Below are 19,140 nucleotides of genomic sequence, written 5' to 3' on the forward strand. Positions count from 1 at the left end.
CAAATGTGTATCTCCATTTTTGTTGATTTTTATTTTTCTACATCATTGCAACACGTATACATTACAGTATCTCACAAAAGCGAGTACACCACTCACATTTCCGCAAATATTTTATATTATCTTTTCATGGGACAACACTATAGAAATGAAACTTGGATATAAGTAGTCAGTATAGATTTACTTTCCTCTGAAAAGAATTCCACTCACAGTCATTAATGTCTAAATATCTGACAACACCATATATATATATATATATATATATATATATATATATATATATATATATATATATATTTCAGTGAAATGTACAGTCTAATGTTAACTGTTAACACTAGACTTAAGACTTAAAAACTAAAGGTTATTTAACAATGAAATGTTATTCTTATGAAAATAGTAATTTGTCATTTTTGCATTTAAATAAATGAAAAAAGTGCAGCATTGAGCCTGTCAATACAGAATACAATTTAAATGTAAATGTCATTCATAAGTTACATTCATAAGTAATTAATGCTGTAATTACATAATTAAGTAACGTAAACAAGAAACAACAACAAAATAGCAATACTGCTACTACTACTAATAATAATAACACTAACAATAACATCATCTTTATAGCACTTGTCACTGTAGTTACAATATCTCAGACTTCTTTACACATTAAAATAAGTAAAATATTGGACTGATAAAAAATACCAGCACAATTACAAACAAAAGAGAATAGACCAAAATACTTCGAAGGCATATGATAGCCTAAACATTTTTTTTTATCTGGATTTAAAAACATCTATCGAACTTGAATTTCTAATATTCTCTGGAACGCTACTCAGTAGTTCATACAAGAAAATGATCCTCCACCAGATGAATGGTAAATGGTCTTAAGAGTTTGCAGTAAATATTCCTCAGTTTAACAAAGTGAAAATTCAATGTAGAGCAAAATGACAATTACAACTCTACACTTTTAAGGGTTAGTCAATTCTCTTTTGAGGAGATAACAATGAGGCCAGTGATTATTTCTCTTTTAGAAGTTGGCAGGCTATTATCCCTCCACAGAGAGACTGACTGAACCACCTGCAGACTACTAGCACTGAGCCCAGTGGAATCCTCCTTGGTGCTCTGTCTGAGAACAGGGGAACACCATGCAGGTGAGTGGGAAACAAATGCATTTCTGGGTCAGAATGAATCATTGCCTGCTGAATCCAAAGCAAGCCTCCCTGCCACATCACTGACACCAAAGAGACAGCAAAGGTAGCTATCAGCCTCTCCTCGCTCTATCCCAGCATGCACCACATTACGTAACAGCCTCTTCAGTGAAGCAGCACTGCCATCAGGACTTTAGGACTGTAAGTGCTTGGAGCAGCTGGCTAGAGGCACAGATGGATCTGTGCTTATTCCACTGTACTAGACCAGACCAGGGATATTCCTTAAGGAGTTTAACTAGCATTAGCAATTGGTTTGTGTATTTATTATCAAGGTTCATTTAAGAGCAATTAAGAAACTTGCACAGGAACAATAAAGAGGGATGTCAATTAACAATGTTGATTATAACACGTATACACTTAAAAAGATGGTTCTTTTAGGGGTTCTTTAGTATAGAAAATGGTTCTACATGAAACCATGAACACTCACAGAACCCTTTGCATGATTAAAGTGTTGGCATAGTTAAATTGTTCTTTTTGAAAAGGGTTCTACATAGCACCAAAAAGGGTTTTTCTATTATAACAACCATTTTGGTACTATAGAGAACCTTAATGTAAACAATCTACAGCACATTCTCCATTAATCTAAAGACATTTTCATGATGCAAAGCACCCTTTAATCATAGAAGGTTCTGTGAATGTTCATGGCTCTATATAGAACCATTTTTTTTACTAAAGAGCCCTTGAAGAACCATCATATTTAAGTGTGTAGGCTTGACATCATACCAATAGAACCCTTTTTGGTGCTGTATAGAACCCTTTTCAAAATGGTTCTATTTAGAACCATCTACAGCACATTCTCCATGAATCTGAAGATCCAAGGAACCCTTTCATCATGCAAAGAGTTCATTGAATGCTTATGGTTCTATATAGAAGCATTTTCTTTACTAAAGAACCCCTAAAGAACCATTATTTTTAAGAGCGTAGGGTTCCACAAAGGCCCATTTTGGTGCCCATCCTTTTTCTATATATACATGCTTCCCCAGTACATGCCAGCGTAACATTTCTTTTCACTGTTATGCAGATGATCTACAGTTCCGTCCCTTAAAACTTGGTGATGAGTGTTTTAAAAAAAAGGCATAATCAGTTTATCAAAGATATTCAAACTTGGATGACCAACTGTTTCTTACAACTAAACAAAAGTAAAACAGAGGCTATCAGCTTTGGTGTTCCCAATTCCTCCACAAGCTTGCTGGAAAGTCTACATTGCCTAGAATAACTACATAGCACTTGAATAGAAATATCTGATTAACCCCTTCTTTGTGGAACTGATGTCTTCTTTACCTGCCCTATCCTCGAACCTCCAGACAGGCACGCTGGTGGCAGTCTTGAGGGGTGAGTCTGAGGGAAGCGGAACAGACACATGGATGGGGTCCGATACCTGGACCTCAGTACCGTTGGGTCCAGTGAGTCTGGCACACACTGCAGCGACTGCAGACAGCTCTACCCAGCTGCTGTTTGAACCTGACAGAAGGGAGAGATGGAGGTAATAAGACAGCCTGCAATGGCCTAAATCACAGGTTCCAGTGGACAGGGGCTAATGAGAGCTTAAGTCCACCACTTCAGCTCATATGGAAAGATTCTCCTGCACCAGGGGCCATCAGTTTCTGTCCTGAATGGTGCAGTTCAGCAGAGTCTGGTGATTCTTCTGATCTTCTACAACAAACACTTGGTAATTAACCGATGAGTTGAAATGAATGTATTAAAGTAGAGAAATCACCACACTGTACTGGACATCACCTCAGGACTAGAGTTGAATAACCCTGTCCTACACCGTAACCCTTAAATGTCACAGTTGTTACTAGCAAGTGGCAGTTTAACCATGCAGAGACATTCTGTCAAAATGCTACATATGTTTACAAGTAAAACAGGAGATAATTTATTATGATATGAATTGAATGAAAACCTGCATATAGTTATCCCTACAGAACTTAAATGAATGCAAAACGAATCAATTATACAACTATATATAACCTTAGTAATGTAAATGAAATGTTAGCAAAATTACAATAATAACAACTCCTCTAATAGTTATAGTGACTCTATAACTATAGTCATTGTAATAGTGATTCACAGATCACAAACCCTAATGCAGTGTTAATAGCCTCCCTCTTGGCATATACCACCTCCTCCTGCCCAGCTTCAAGTAAAAGACAACAAAAACACAGTGACAGCTAGTGACACTGTTATGTGGAGTTTATGCAGAGTTTGGTTTACGCCTTGCACATCGTTAAGCTGGGAGTGATCGCTAAGCTTGGTTGAGCTTTTCAAAAGCACTGAGTTGACACTCATAAGATGGGGGAGGGGACAGTTCACTGTCAGTGCGAAGTGTGGGACATGTGAAAATGGAAATACTCAAGAGGTCTGGACATTGTGTTAGATTTGCCCAGCCTTCTTCTTGAGAGCGGTAGACAATTTAAGGTTTTGCACCTGTCTGTGTTCAGGCACACAGCATTGGCTATTTGCAGCATTTAGTGTAGTTAAAGCTTTAATGTTAAAAACTTTAGAGGTCCACTAGATGGTAGGGACGGATGGCATACTAGTTTAAAAGCATATACCAGTATGTTTTCCCATGAGATGGATTTTACAATATAGTAGATATGACGATAAGCCTAAAAACAGCCCCGTCCTCGAGACAAATTAAATTTTAACGCCAACAGCTCATAGAAACGGTTTTGTGAAAAATCACATTTCCACAATTTTCCATTTGCCCCAGATATGGCCAAGACATGTTTCTGTTCAAATTTGGCTTCTTTAGTCAATAATCATCCAATTCTTTTATTTTATTAAGGTTGTGCAGACTTGTCAATGTGGTTTAGTGCACAGTATGACCTACTGTGAATTATATAAACACACAGTAACTAAATGCCACAGGCAGCCACTTTGGACAACAGGTGTTGTGCTGAAGTCCAACACCCATCACATGCATGCAAGGCACATAGGCAAATAGACAATAAATGCCTATGTTTCTTTTTATTTAAAAGCTCATAATCTTCAGTTTTCAAACAGAAGATCTATGTTTATATATAGAAACATCAGAATTGTAAGTTATACTGTGTCCTAATGCAGATCTACAAGTTTATGCAAGCCTATTGAAGACCTGGTTGGTTACAGAAAAAAATCTGGGTGTCTGTTGACTTGGATTGTTCGTTAGCAGTGTTAGCCTTGTAGCTCAAGTTATAAATTGAAGAAGCAAAATCTAGACACTAACATGTTTTGGTCGATATACGACATCAGGGTGGAAAATTGTGTAAATCTGACTTTTTACCAAACCATTGCTTTAAATAGTAATTATTATAAACCACTATCATTTACTAACTTTGAAAGGTTTAGAAGATATAATAATGATAGTTTTCTGGTATAAAGTGATATCATTACTGTCCATCTTATTACATCATTTTCATATGGAAAGTGGTTAGGAAGTGGTTTACTGATGTAATTAGATTGCAGTACAGACAAAACTTCAAATTACTTGTGGAATTGATCTCCAGGCCCAAGGGATAAGGGAAGCCCCCAAGCTCATACTGACTCCTGGTGGAGGTGAGCATAGCGGAGAGTGCGATGTGGGAGGTGTTGAGGGCTGGACGAATGGCTTTCCGCTGCAGCTGCACCCATGGCTGACTTCTGGAGCCTACAGGACAATAACATAACAGGAACACTGTAAGAATTATATGATCCAGACAAGATTCCTTGCAAAAGTGCTGTGGTCTAATTGCCATCACTGGGACACAAGCTGATGAGCACAGTTTTAAGGAAATCTCATGATTCACGACGATATTAATTCTGAAGGGCCTCAAAGTAATAGTCAGAAAGTGCATCAAAATACAAGAACTCCAGTCATGTTCTACTTCCAAAACTCAGATTGCTAATCTGTCTGAATGTAAACCTGATTTAAAACCAGCAAAGCCAGCTGTGCACTCTGATGAGTACAGCAGTTATGAGTGTGTCTTGCCGAATAGTAATCCTCTCTGCTCAGCTTGGCCCAAAGAGGAGGAAAAGAGAAACTAAGGCCTAAAATACACATGTCTGTCTGACTACAGGCTGCCTGTTTCGATTAGCACTGGGTTAGCTACCCGCTGACAGCCTGGCTACCGCAGCATAGCTCCGGGTCAGCTCCAGGCACGCTGCGACACTCTTCCACTCTCTCTCTTCATTCTTATCCATCACACTCACACATTTATTCACCCAGGCCTTTTCATTCAGCCGTGGCACATACACGCTTAGTTTTCCAGCTCAGTGCATGTCACTGCTCAACTCCCAGAGCATTCCTAAAGCACGAACACTCAGTAGCTTGAAGCAACTCTCAATAGCTAACTCTCTCTTCATTCTACTATGAGAATCAGAATCTTTTTATTCATGAAACACAAGGAATAGTACAAGGAATCTTTATTGGTGCAGTTATCTACATTAATTCCAATAAAAATATATTATATGATATATTATTATGCTAGTATTTCTAATGGTCCACCCATCCTACATGCTACCATCTTGGGTCATCCATAGGTCTTGTCCTGTGAAGTTGGAATTGTGTTGTATTTACTGTTGTTCTGACCCTTGTTGTGCATTGTTCTGTATGCACTGTACTGTAGTTGGTATTATACTGTAGTGTGTATGTTGCACTGAGACCCTTGAGGACCGTATACTGTATACTGAAAAGGTATGAATACGTTAAATAAATAGGGCTTGTAGTTTTTGCATAACAGCATGCAGTGCTAACAACAGCTCAGATCACAAACATGACCTCCCAAACAGATACAATGGCTGATTCAGACAGTGTCAGCCTTAATTAGGCTTTAAAAAGCCAAGCAGTAATCTGATGTGCGGTATGTGTACTGACATTCCCTTAGGTGGTTTACCCTGACAGCATTTCCAAGCATGGACACTAAACTGCATTGTACACAAGCAGAACTGAAGCAGCAAAAGAAAAAAAATTGTCCTCTTGTCCCTCTTAGGACTGGAAGGACTGTGTCACAGCTGGGCCAATCCCCAGTAAACCTGACACTGAAAACTGTGATTACGTGGTAAAAGAACGGAACAGTCTATTTGGGACTGGTCCTTTGCCAAACTGGCAACCTACCAAAGTGATTGGCCATTTAGCACAGCAGCAAAGAGTCCACTTCACAGTCGAGAATGCTGTGGCTTGTCTCCAGTGCTGAACTGTCTGCTGTCTTAGATGGCACAGATGCTACTGTTGGACTGCCCATATGGGTAAATACTCTGTACCACTATGCCATAGTACACAGCACAATGCTACTACTACTACTACTACTACTACTACTACTACTACTACTAATAATAATAATAATAATAATATTGTAATGCTATAGCTCCAAAACACATCTTGCACAAATCATTTTTCAGAGTATCAAGTCAAACAATTCCAAGAAAGAAAAACGCTTAAGGCATATGTAAATCAACATTTTCAACTTGCAGCACTGTAGCACAAGCCAGCAATCAAGTTAGGGAAAATGTTGTGCTCAGAGGCCAAAAAAAAGAGCATGATTTGTTAGTATTCTCCAATGTGTCACCACTAAACTCCACGTTTCCTGCCATCAGCTGTGCTAGTCTCTGTCTGAAGCCGGCCAAGAGGACGGCTGTGCTCAGCATCACTGATGCAGAAAAAAGGAAGCTCAGTGGGGTTAAGGGGTTCCTCAGGGCCCAGTTCTCAGGCCTCTTCTTTTTCTGTCACTAAACAGAGCTCGTCTGTCTGGAACATCAGGAGTGGTGCCAAGGTGAAGAAACCCTGGCATTGCAGAAAACATTGAATTCAAAGCTGGTGCTTGTAACCCCATTAAAGGCTTTAAATTTTTATTTCAGACTTCAAAACACATTAAAATTTAATAGTTTAATGCATTGTTTTGAAACGAAGATGAGGATAAATGTGGATAGCAGCAATTATCAATTTCTGAAAAATACTATATATTTAAAGATAGTAATTCATTTGTCTGATGTCACTACTTCTCATGATTTCAATTTGGAATGGATCAACTGTAACAAAACTGAACAACAAACAGGAAAAAGAGAAAATGGATTTCCACAAGACAAAGAGAGAATGCCATCTGACAGCGCAATATCCATCTCCCAAATGCTAATGTCCACTGAGAGCTGGTCTACAGAGATTTTAACCCCCCAGGGACTAACAGAGTAACAAGACTCACATTAATCAGAGAAGAGCACTCTACTCAATTCAACCAGCCAATTTATCATCGTTTCCATCACAAAGACATCATTATGAGCATTAGTGGAGCTTCTGTATCATGACCAGTCTGAATAGTATGGATAGTTACTTAGTCAACATGAGCATGGATTTGTGACCCTGAAGCCATGCTGTCAGAGGAGATGAATGAGGAGTGTTGCTTTGTGCTGCTTGGAGGGCAGCTGAGGGACTCCCATAAGGGAGTGGCCAGCTTCAGGTCAAAGGTGAATGGAAGCATCCCATCTGTTCTCAAAACTACAACACAGTGGGTGTTGGTTTTGCACCATGAAATTAACTGTAAGTGCTAATATTGTCCTATATTTATGTCAATGGCCACATGACCATTGGCTGCTATTCAACAGAAGTATTTGAATAAAAAAACTGCTAGGAGGATCCTTCGTCCTACATTCCACTAACAACTAGGCCTGCCACAATTATTACATTACCAACTAATTGTAATTCTTTGAGCTCATTTTTAGTATATATAGTGTTAAAAAAAACAAAGCTTGTTACAATATCCAGGTACCTTTTTAAATTGTATGTTGCAGGTCAACAATGAATCGTCTAAATTAAAGCCTTACTTTGAATATCATGGGATTTGCCTGTTAGCCTATTAGCAGTGCTAAACTGCTTGTTAAACAAAAATGAGTTTGGTATTTTTTATGATTTTTACACTGATACACATGCAGAGTGCAAACCAACACGTCATAATTTTTTCTCCTTTTTGAGGGAAGTAAAGTTCTCTGTCTGCACCTCCTTCTGCTGTGCTGAGGCTGTGCAAATCAGAAGAAGGAATAGACCAATGATTAGATTTGAGAGTGCAGTGGTAGCTTGGGAAACTTGTTCACGTTCCCTGATAACCTTACTAGCCATGTTTAATGTCACAGTATACTGAATTACCAAATACCAGCATATGTCTAGTTGAGGCAAATGTAAATAAAAGAAAGCAGAAAATGCATTTACTGAGTCTTGTCTTGTGTCTTAAGAAAACAAAAGTTTTAGGTTCTGACTTCATGCTGTAATGCCTTTCGAGGGCAGTAGTGAGCAATGGTTGTTTATTAGAGCTCAAGCTGTGTCCATCATCTGGTGCTATTGACAGGATAGATTTTTGGCTGGCGACTTTAGGCTTAAACTCTCACAGTTGTATACAATAATCTAAAGGCAATACAACTGTTTAATTAATCATCAGCTGAAATGCCATGAATGTATAAGGCCTGCAAACTCCCACTAAAAAGAGATGTCTTTTACTTAGTGTTTTCTCATTATTTTTTGCTATGGTATTTAAAAGAGAGTTAAATCTGCTGAGTGTGATAAGGAAGTACTTGCAAACCTTTTCAAACGCTGTCTCATAAAATGCATTGTTTCTCATTACATAACAGCATATGCTCCCAAACAGTTCCTCTGACCTCCTTTGTGCTGCTGTCTGTTGACTGTTGCCAAGCTGGCCTCTTTGTATAAGCCATTTCTGGCTCACAGCCATGGTTCTAGAATTAGAAGGACTTTGAGACTGCTTGTGGGTGGCCATCTTGCTTAGAGTTTTGAATTATAGCATTAAAAAGTAAACCTTATCCGTGTACCATGTGTGTCATGTGTGTTAAAAGGGGCTACAGTTGGCAGCTATTCAGTCGAGCTTGTCTCTAGGGTTTAGCATGCCAGACACATACTCCCACTTTCACTCCTCCTACTTTGATCCTAAAAAGTTTCTTTTCTATTGCTCACTTGGGATTCATCCCTTATCTGTGCTTTTTCATCTCTCTTCTCAGCTACAGGTGAAGCTGAATGCTGTCAGCAAAGCTATGCAATGCCTCTACGCGAACCAGGAAAAATTCAGACACAGTGTGATGGCACAGGATGTCCTTTGATTCTCTTGGGTCTGGACTGGAACAGGGAAAGGAGCCAGGTGCTTGGCCTCAGAAGCAAAGCTGAGAGCCGAGGAGCATGGACAGGGAGGATGACAAATGAAGGAAAGAAGAGGAATGAAGGATGATCATGAGTCATTCTGTAAGCCAGTACAAAATACCAAAATACACAAAATAACAATCTGCAATTATAATACCACATAATGCAGCCGTGCCTTGAAATGTATTCAAAGTACACTGCACTGTAAAAAAAAAAAAAAGATCTGTTGCTTTAACTCAAAACGGTAAGTAACAGCAGCCTTAAATTTTTGACTTCATGCATTCTCTGTTGTCTTATTGTTTGTTTAATGAAATCTAATTTTTAAGGCAGTCAAGTTACTTCTCTCCGAGTTTCTCCCACAGTCCAAAGACATGCAGTCAGGCTAAACTGCCACTGGGTGTGAATGTGTGTGTGAATGTACAACCCCAGTTCCAATGAAGTTGGGACGTTGTGTAAAACATTAATAAAAACAGAATACGATCATTTACAAATCCTTTCCAACCTATATTCAATTTAATACACTACAAACACAAGATGTTTAATGTTCAAACGGATAAACTTTGTTTTTATGCAAATAACAAAGAACAAAGAAATGTATGACATGAAATACTCACATGTAAGTTTGCTTTACAATAGTTCTGAATTAAGATTGCCTATATATTTTCAATACATTCATGCAAGTGGTGGCAAGGTAAAATGTTAACTTAACAAAGCACTTTTTTTGAGATTTCATACTAGGCTGCCATGATCTACAATATATAAAAGCTCAGAAGACAAGTGTAGGGTCACTGCCTAGAGTGGACAGTAAACAAAAGGGCTATATTTGTGTTGTAGACACTGCGATACCTGGTTCCTATCACCACCATTGCAAAGAAATTTGAGTTGGAAAGCTCTTCTACAGTGCATCAGTTCACAACACACCATGACTTTGCTTACATCTCACAACTGAATTATGCAGCAATAGCAAACATCAGTTTGAAAAAAATCAGTGGAATTTCTATTTGAAGTACGTCATTTCAAATGGACCCCTTAATCCAACATGGTGAAAGACTGGTCTGCACTATTTAGACTTAAATCATTTGTTTGTTAGTTCACATGAATGCTGTGATTCATCAAAACACCCACATAAACTCATCTGGGTCATCTGTGATGCACAAAATAAACACATGCAATTTGCACCCATATGCAGTATTAGTATTGCAAAGGCAAAATACTGCACCTAATAATAAAGATAAATGACATACTGTGCCGATCCATCCAAGTACATTGTGTTTACTTTGCATATTCATAAACTTAGTCTTTCATTAATGCATGCACTGCTTTCACCACAACTGAACTAAAGTACAAACAAGAAAAGCAGTCCTAGCAAAATAACCTAATCCTCTGCCCTGAAATCAAAATTCATTCATGTGCATTTATATTCAGCTTTTGTGTTAGTGCAATCACTTCTGCAGGGCCTTTTCACACTGACAGTTATGAACTAAACAGTCACCCACGCAATGACCTCAAGGTTTTGCTGCTGCTGCCTCTGCATTTGCATCTCATTCTTTTCGATTCTCAATCACATTTATGATTGAGACTGCACCTCCCAAAGCCCAAACCTTCTGGCAAAGACTGACAATGAGCCAACATCCGGCATACCCGAGGGCTCTTTTGTTGGGGGTAAGGACAATGTGGGTTTGGATTTTCCAACTATTTTGAAGTGCGTCATCTGATCCTGAGTCATGATTCCTGTTGACAGACTGTAGTTAATATTAAACGTATCCAGAGACAGCAGTCTCACAGCAAAACGTCTAATAAAACATACAGACCCAGAAATGTCAGAAGTGCAGAAGTTGAGGATGTTTCCACACACCAAAAAAACACCAGCTGCCCCCGCACGGGAGATGTACTGCATTTTAATAGGCCTCGCTTCAGCCTTCCTCTGCTGAAACATGTGCCTTACCACCACTGCCAAAGTTGCCATGGAAATGGGTTTCAATGTGAGAAAATACCACACAGTGAAAATTCCCTCTAATCTCTCCCCATCTACTCAAAACTAAAAAAAGGGCTTGCATTCAAGAGCCTGCATTCAAGCTTATGAACTCAAACAGTCATACACTTTACTCCTATACACTAAACTAGAGCTGTCACTACTGATCACTACTGTTTGTACATGAGTCATCAATTGATTATTTTTGATGATTCATTAAGAGATCAATTAATAAAAAAGGCAGAACAATTACAACTGAACAATATTTTTCTGCTGATTTCAGTTCCTGTTTTCCATTGAGTTTAACAGATAGGAAAAGAAAAACATAAAATTTGTCATAAGTTTTGAACAAGCCACATTTAACGTGAAAAATGATAACTGTGCAGAAGCGTGTTCTATTTAAAGGTTGTGTACTTACTCTCACTTAGAAAATCAACAAAATGTCATCACCAGGGGTGCCAAAACTTTTGGATATGACTATAATTGGGCTGTTCATCAGACAGCTTCATACAGTAAGAGAGAAGTAGGGTCATAAAAAATATTGTCATTATACAAATTGCCAACTTCATCAAGAGGGAAAATTTTAATACATTTTTAAACTGAGAGAATTCAATACATCAGCGGTCAGCAAATTGACTTATTTGCATTTATATGCACTCAACTGGTTTCCTGATACATTCAATCTGCAATGTGAAGCTGTCAAACAGTCAAGTCAGCTTCTCGTTCAAATTCCCCAGTTCCACCTTAAATGGTGCAGCAGTTACAGTCTGGCACAGACACCAATTAAGATGGAATGGAAAAATTCACACATCAAGCTGGAGAATGAGAAGTGACTTCAGCCTCGTAAGAAGTTGAATATTAAGACCCAATCCCATGTCACCCTTGGCCCCTACCACTTAGCCCTTAGCCCTTTGTTTTGCGCGTTCACGTCTAGGGTTAGGGTGTCCCAATTTTGTTGAGATAGAGGGGCAGGGTGAAGTGTTAGGACTACATGGCCCTCCAAACGGAGATTTTTTAGAGACGCACTCCAAACGGAGATGAGAAAAAAAGAAAAACCGACAAGATGGCAGCGTGAGCGACCAGAGAAACCCACAAATGTAAGTATTTTCTCCATTAAAAATATGAAAACCATTGTATTATCTTAGTTTAATGTCGTTTCAATGTATTATGGCCGTTTTCTTCATAACAAGTACAAAAAAAAATCGCTATTAGCATCCTAATGTTTCAGTAGCTAGCTAGCTAGCTAGCTAAAGCTGAAGCGCCAGAATGTCACTGCTGCTCCTTTTAAGGTGGAACGGGAAAATTCTAATAAGAAGCTGGTGAATAGCTGACTTCAGCTTCGTATCACCAAAGAATCAGGAGTGGGTGATAATAAATAATTGTCTTATACCCCCTCTTTGAAGGCATATGATGCCCTAAATGTAACTCAAGCCCAGCAGTGAGGAGCTGAACTTTTCCCTTCTCTGCTATCACTTAATACGGGCTGGGTCACCTACAGAGCACCGCTAGTAGCTGGTAATGAAGCAATGTATAATGAAAACAAGGTGTAGGGGTAAAAATAAGAAATGGGATTTGGCCTAAGAGACATTTGCAAGAAACTATTCTACTTTTGTCAAAATGTTTGCTGTCAGAGATGTGAGAAAAGCAACTGTAACCCAACTGAACTTTTATTTTAGCCTTCACTAGCACATTAGCACATACTGAGACATATTTACAGCCATGATGGTAAAACATCACTTCAATAAATGAACATCAAATGTTGTGGCTCCCAAGGTGGTTTGATTTTTGTTCAAAGGACAAAATGGCTCTTCTTAACATCTGCATTACCGACCTCTGCACTAGATAATTGTGGCATTCCTACTGACAGTACAACTTTAAATGTCCTTTTTATGTCTCTGTTGACTGCTTATGAGTTTAATCATACAGTCAATCAAATATCTGCCTGTTGTATCTCTTTTAAGAAAACTAACCTAGACAAGATCTACAAATTAGCATGTGTGTATTTTACAGAGGCCCGTGGAAAATCATGCAGTAAACCATGAAAATAATGTACAGTAAACGCTGCGAAACCTCCTCAGGCGGTAGGTTGCACTTCGGGAAACCCTCAGCAGAGAGATTGGAAAATTTCCCATAGCCTAACAGCTTTTACTGCTCTGTAATAATCCTCTGATTTAATATGATATTAAATGTACTTCTGAAGCATCATCATCTGCTTACATGTCAGTCATTGTTCATTACACTGCCATATCTCACAAGCCTACGCACAGTCATTCTGATATTAAGGACATCAAACTTTCTGCTTAAGTCTCCATAAAGAAGAGGGTGAAAGTGAAGCCATACTAGATTGAGAGGCCCGATAATGGGGGAGTAGAGAGCAAACTGCTGCCATGCCATTGGGAATAAAGAAGGAGCACAGAGCTCTTTTTAAATGAGACTAACTATAATCAATGAACAGTGGTTAGTGCAATCAGGCAAGTGGCCCCAATACCTCAGGCCAGTTACACAGCCCAGAGAGCAAGACCTGGCAATGATGTGGTTTGGCTGTCCTTGATAAAGGTGTAATAAATTAATAGGCTTCATATATTTACTCTCTACTTGTTAAAATAATAATGCAGGCCAAATCTTGCCATGCTAAGATACTGATGTTAATTTGTAGTCTGTTCATATAATAATAAATGGACTTTGTAACTTTGTATTAGACAACTCTGATGTAACCTCAAATTCAAATTCACTTAACCGCAAATTCAAGCTTCCAGGGGGAAAAAGTTCTATGTATGGAAGACTGCAGGACGCCCTTGATCTGTTTTAGGTTGACCATAGTAAGATGTGCTGCCTTGTGCTGCTAAAAAAAATGATTTACTGCCCTGTTCTAAAGAGAATGTGGGCTACAAAATAAATGAAAATGGATTAACAAACATTCACTTTGCCACAGAGAGCAAGTTTCTGACATTTAAATTTTTCAAATTGATAGTCATCGCTGATGGGTTGACTGATAGTATTGCTAATTGGATCAAGCCCACTACAACAACAGCAGCCCTCAAAACACAGAGCTTCTGGAGTTATTCAGCTGTGTGCAGAGAGAGGCTTGTTAAGCAGATAAGGATCAGACAAAAAGAGCTGCGTCAGGAGGCAGAGAGAGAGAGAGAGAGAGAGAGAGAGAGAGAGAGAGAGAGAGAGAGAGAGAGAGAGAGAGAGAGAGAGAGAGAGAGAAATAAAGAGAGATGCACACTAGACAGAGACAGATATGAAACAGAAGAAGGAAAAATGGAAGAGATAAATGAAAGCTAGAGAGAGAGAGAGAGAGAGAGAGAGAGAGAGAGAGAGAGAGAGAGAGAGAGAGAGAGAGAGAGAGATGAGCTAGGGAGAAAGAGAAACACATGCAAGGTAGAAAACTAGAGGAACAAGAAAGAAAAAGAAATGAAACAAACAATGTGCTAGAGGGGGAAGAAATGCAGAGAGAGAAATAAAGAGGAAAAGTGAGATGACCTATGCGAAACGAGAGATAAAGAAAGAAAAATACAAGCTAGTAAAAGAGGGGAGAGTGAAATACAAGCCAGAGATAGCAAGAGAGAGAGAGAGAGAGAGAGAGAGACAGAGAGAGAGAGAGAGAGAGAGAGAGAGACATACAGGGAGAGATAAAGCTACAGAGATGAGAGACAGGCAAAGAGAGAGACAGAGAGAGAAGGAGAGAGGGAGAAAAAGATAAAGCTACAAAGATGAGACAGGCAAAGAGAGAGAGAGAGAGAGAGAGAGAGAGAGAGAAAGATAAAGCTACAAAGATGAGACAGGCAGAGAGAGAAATTTTTTTTTTATATCAAAAGAAATTAAGAGTTCTTATATTCTGTAATGTTCTAAATGTTCATTTTTCTTGTTCCTTTTTGGTGAGAGACAGAGAGAGGGAGAGAAAGATAAAGCTACAGAGATGAGACACAGGCAAAGAGAGCGCGAGAGAGTGAGAGAGAGAGATGATCGAGAAAAAACGACAGAAGATCGAGAAAAAACATTATCCAGAAAGACAGATAAATACATACAAGCCATAGTGAAAGAGAAAGCTATACAGAGATAAGAGCGAGCGAGCGAGCGAGAGAGAGAGAGAGAGAGAGGGAGGGAGGGGAGAGAGAGTGGAGGGGGAGATGAGAGAGTGAAGTGTTTTATTTTTCTTTCACGAGAAGATTACATCACTGGGTTTGGTGGAGTAGATGGGAATAAGCCCTGAGAACTGATACCTCCTTCACTGCCCGCTCAACAAATGAATTAGATCTGCAGTAATAACACGGCCTGAATTTGATGAAATAGCCTTTAACAATAATCCAGGCAGTCCAAAATAATTTACTAATGGGACACTGAAGACACTGAGGGACAGTGAGTCACTGAAAATCTGCTTCACGAGTCATTACAGGTAAAACATAATTACAATAATATTATGTACACATTTAATAATAATAATAATAATAATAATAATAATAATAATAATAATAATAATAATAATAATAATATGTACACATTTATTTAGCATTCAGCTTTAACAGGACAAAAACCTAGAGAAGTGTCAGCTCTGCTGTCCTACAGAGCTCTCAGACATACTCCAGTTGCCATGCCTGTGAGGCATTACTTCATGAGCTCCTTCATAATAGAAAGGCCAATCAACAAACCCAAGCACTACTGCACTCCCATAATTCCCTCTATAACTATAGTCACTAAACAGCAGGCTAGCTGTGGGCTGAAACCATAGAAACCATCAGGCAGTTCAGCTTGCATGGAAGCAGGGCCTATAACTCTTTTTCACACTGCCTGAGGAGAAGCCAGCATGCTAAAGCTCACAAGCCGTTTGATAAGCAGTGTAAATTCTGCAGGACATTCATTGCGTGTTAAAGGTGCTGAGAGGCTGAGAAATGCCTTCCAGGCACAGCATATCGCACGAATCTCTTTAATTGCACATCTTAATCTTTCCCGCATCCAGCCATCAGCAATTCTGGCAGTACAAGAGTGAGGTGTTTATCACATGAGAGGACCACCTCAGCAAATCTCATACACAGCAGACATCAATTCTTGAGAATGTGCTCATACTAGGTTCAATGCCTGGAACATGGATTACACAACCATAGCAGCCACCGCACACTGCATCCTGCGCTGGTTGTATATGGCAGCCAGCATGCTCTGATAACAGACATAGGCTATCTATGCTACACTGGCCCCCCTGAGGAGACCGGACTGGTCCAGTAGAGTGCTATTGAGCAGTGAAGTCATCCCTGAAAGAGGCAGAGTAGCTCTCACCTGGAGAACCCAGCAGGAGCTGCACCACATCATCATACAGCAGCAGGGTGGCTGGTCTCTGAGGGAGCAGGTACAGACTCACCGAGGCATACACTGGCAGAGAGACAAACAGACAGTGGAGAAGAGAGAGAGAAAATCAGCAAGTCATTCATTTTTTTCTATGCATCATTGTATGGTACCTCATTTTCTTCACACTTTAAAGGGCTTTTACAATTTTCCTTCTTGCTGAATCAGTAATGACTGGCAATTTGTGTGATATTTAATTTAAATTATGCTTAGGGTCTCTCCTACAGTAAGACATAGCCTGAACATCACAACCATTTTAATGCATAAAAATATTTTATTAAATACATTAAAAATATATGTTTATTGTCTTTTTAAAATGTTTGTTTATCCTTTTCCAATAAAGTTTTGGATGGACTGTTCTTGGCCTTATATTGTTCAGTTAAGTTAATTTTATTTGTTTGGCCTTTAAAATGAACAAACAACCAAAGAAACTCTTTCAAAAAGATTACTTGATTACTAATGTTATCAGTGGTCACACTGAACGCCCACATCAGCCATAGTACACATGAATTTTACATTCTTCCAGTAGATGTGTGAGCATGTTTTTAAGTTGCAATGGATAAACAGCAGACATTTAACTCTGCCAGTTCACTGAGTGCCAGCACATGTGTGAGGAACATGATTCAGCAAACTTGAGTCACCAGGCACACAATGCCGAAGGCGAACAAATGAAGCTACACAGGAAACTTAGATCTTTGACAATACGCAGAAAATGTTTTATGACAAGTGTGCAATATATTATTGCACCTTACGACTAGGTTACTTGGCAACAGGTCAGTAACATGATGGGGTATAAAAAGGGCATCCCAGAGAAACTGATTTGTAAAGAAATAAAGTTTGGTCACTGTTCACCACTCTGTGAAAGACTGAGCAGACAAATAGTGCAACAATTCAAGAACAATGTTTTTAAAGTAAAATAACAAAAAACCTGGGGATTTCATCAGCTACAGTACACAATGGCTTCAAAAGATTCAGAGAATCCAAAGAAATCTCTGTATCTAAACCAGTATTGGCTGGCTGTGATCTTTGGACTTTTATGCAGCACTGCATTAAAAACATCATTCTGTAGTGGAAATCACTGCATGGGCTCAGGAACACTTCCAAATACTTCCAAAAATGTTTTGTCACTGCATCCATAAAGGCAAGTTCAAAACTCAACCATGCGAAGAAGAAAAGATATATAAACAGGATCCAAAAAGCTGTCACTTTCTCTGGGCCTAAGCTCACCTAAAATGGACTGAGGTGAACAGAAGGTGGACAGAAAAGTGACCTGTGGTCTGACGAATCAAAATTTTTTTTTTTTTTTGGAAATCATGGACTCTGCATCCTTCGGGCTAAAGTGGAAAGGGACCATCTATCTTATCAGCACACAGTTGAAAAGCCAGTATTCGTGATGGTATGAGGGTGTATTAGTGCACATGGTTTAGGTGACTTGCACATCTGTGAAGGCACCATTAATGCTAGGGGATATATATAGGTTTTGAAACAACATATGCTTCCATCCAGACAACATCTTTTTCAGGGAAAGCCTTGCATATGCGCTAAACTGGTCTGCCTGCAGTCCAGATGTGTCACCCACTGAAAACATTTGGTGCATTATGATATGATAAACACAACAAAGCAGATGCCAACCTGATGAGCAGCTGAAATCCTATTTGGAAAGTGGGAAAACAGTTCACTTTCAAAACTTACTAACTGGTCTCCTCAGCTCCCAAACACGTACAGAGTGTTGTTAATAGAAAAGATGCATGTTTTTTGAAACACGTTGCTGGCATCAAGTTCAAAATGGGCATACGATTTTCAAAAAAACGTTTCAACATTTCATGTTGTCTTTGTAGTATTTCGATCAAAAAGTGATTTTTACATCTCTGAATTCCATTTTCTTTTCCTTTTTTTTTTTACATTTAGCATTTTTACACTAGTATAAAAAAAAATCCAGATCATTCCAAAGATGAGTTTCAGTTTTTCCACACAACTGTAATTCTGTTAAGCAGTAAAATTAGATGAAATAAGACTGCTTCACGCTCTTTGTAGGCAGTTACATATGAGTTGGCAAAGCTCCAGGAGATCGGGGCATGCTGGGAGCTATAAACCTCTATGCCCATCTCCCATCTGCTGCACCCTATGGCCATGCCAATGACCCCTCCATTGAGGCAGTCTGTCCCGACACAGACTTACCTATGTTATAGTAGTAGTTTATAGTTCACTGATGTCTTTTACTATACTGCAAGGATCATCGCAATGACAGTGTGTTGCAATATAATCACAGTCTAGCATTTTGCAGAACTGAAGCAGATCCACATTAGGACTCATTCAAAGATTGATCATTGCGCTTGGGGAATAGGCCTGTTTTTGTTTACAAGTACTAAATGGAGAAGATTTGGCATGCTTTCCAAGACTGTGATGCATTCAGCATCAAAGATCGCCTGCACTTACCAGCGCAGATGCTTGAAGCAGGAGGGAGCCTGATCTCTTTTTAATAATATGCTCAGCGGGTACATGAAACAAAAAGTGGTAATGATATGAATACAACATGT

At 39.0% G+C, this 19,140-nt stretch overlaps 1 protein-coding gene across 2 annotated transcripts in view; it reads right to left on the reverse strand.

Moving 5' to 3' along the window:
• Positions 1–19,140, reverse strand: part of fam171a2a (family with sequence similarity 171 member A2a) — a 58,180-nt gene that overhangs the window by 12,070 nt on the left and 26,970 nt on the right. For both annotated transcript variants that reach the window (XM_017686251.2, XM_017686260.2), the window contains exons 3-5: positions 16,538–16,630; positions 4,669–4,827; positions 2,481–2,660 (exon numbers count right to left, since the gene is read on the reverse strand). In XM_017686251.2, coding sequence (XP_017541740.2) covers positions 2,481–2,660; positions 4,669–4,827; positions 16,538–16,630 — 432 coding nt within the window. The remainder of the gene's footprint in view (positions 1–2,480; positions 2,661–4,668; positions 4,828–16,537; positions 16,631–19,140) is intronic.

The sequence above is a fragment of the Pygocentrus nattereri genome, chromosome 14 (genome assembly GCF_015220715.1).
Source record: "Pygocentrus nattereri isolate fPygNat1 chromosome 14, fPygNat1.pri, whole genome shotgun sequence".
Classification (NCBI taxonomy): domain Eukaryota; kingdom Metazoa; phylum Chordata; class Actinopteri; order Characiformes; family Serrasalmidae; genus Pygocentrus; species Pygocentrus nattereri.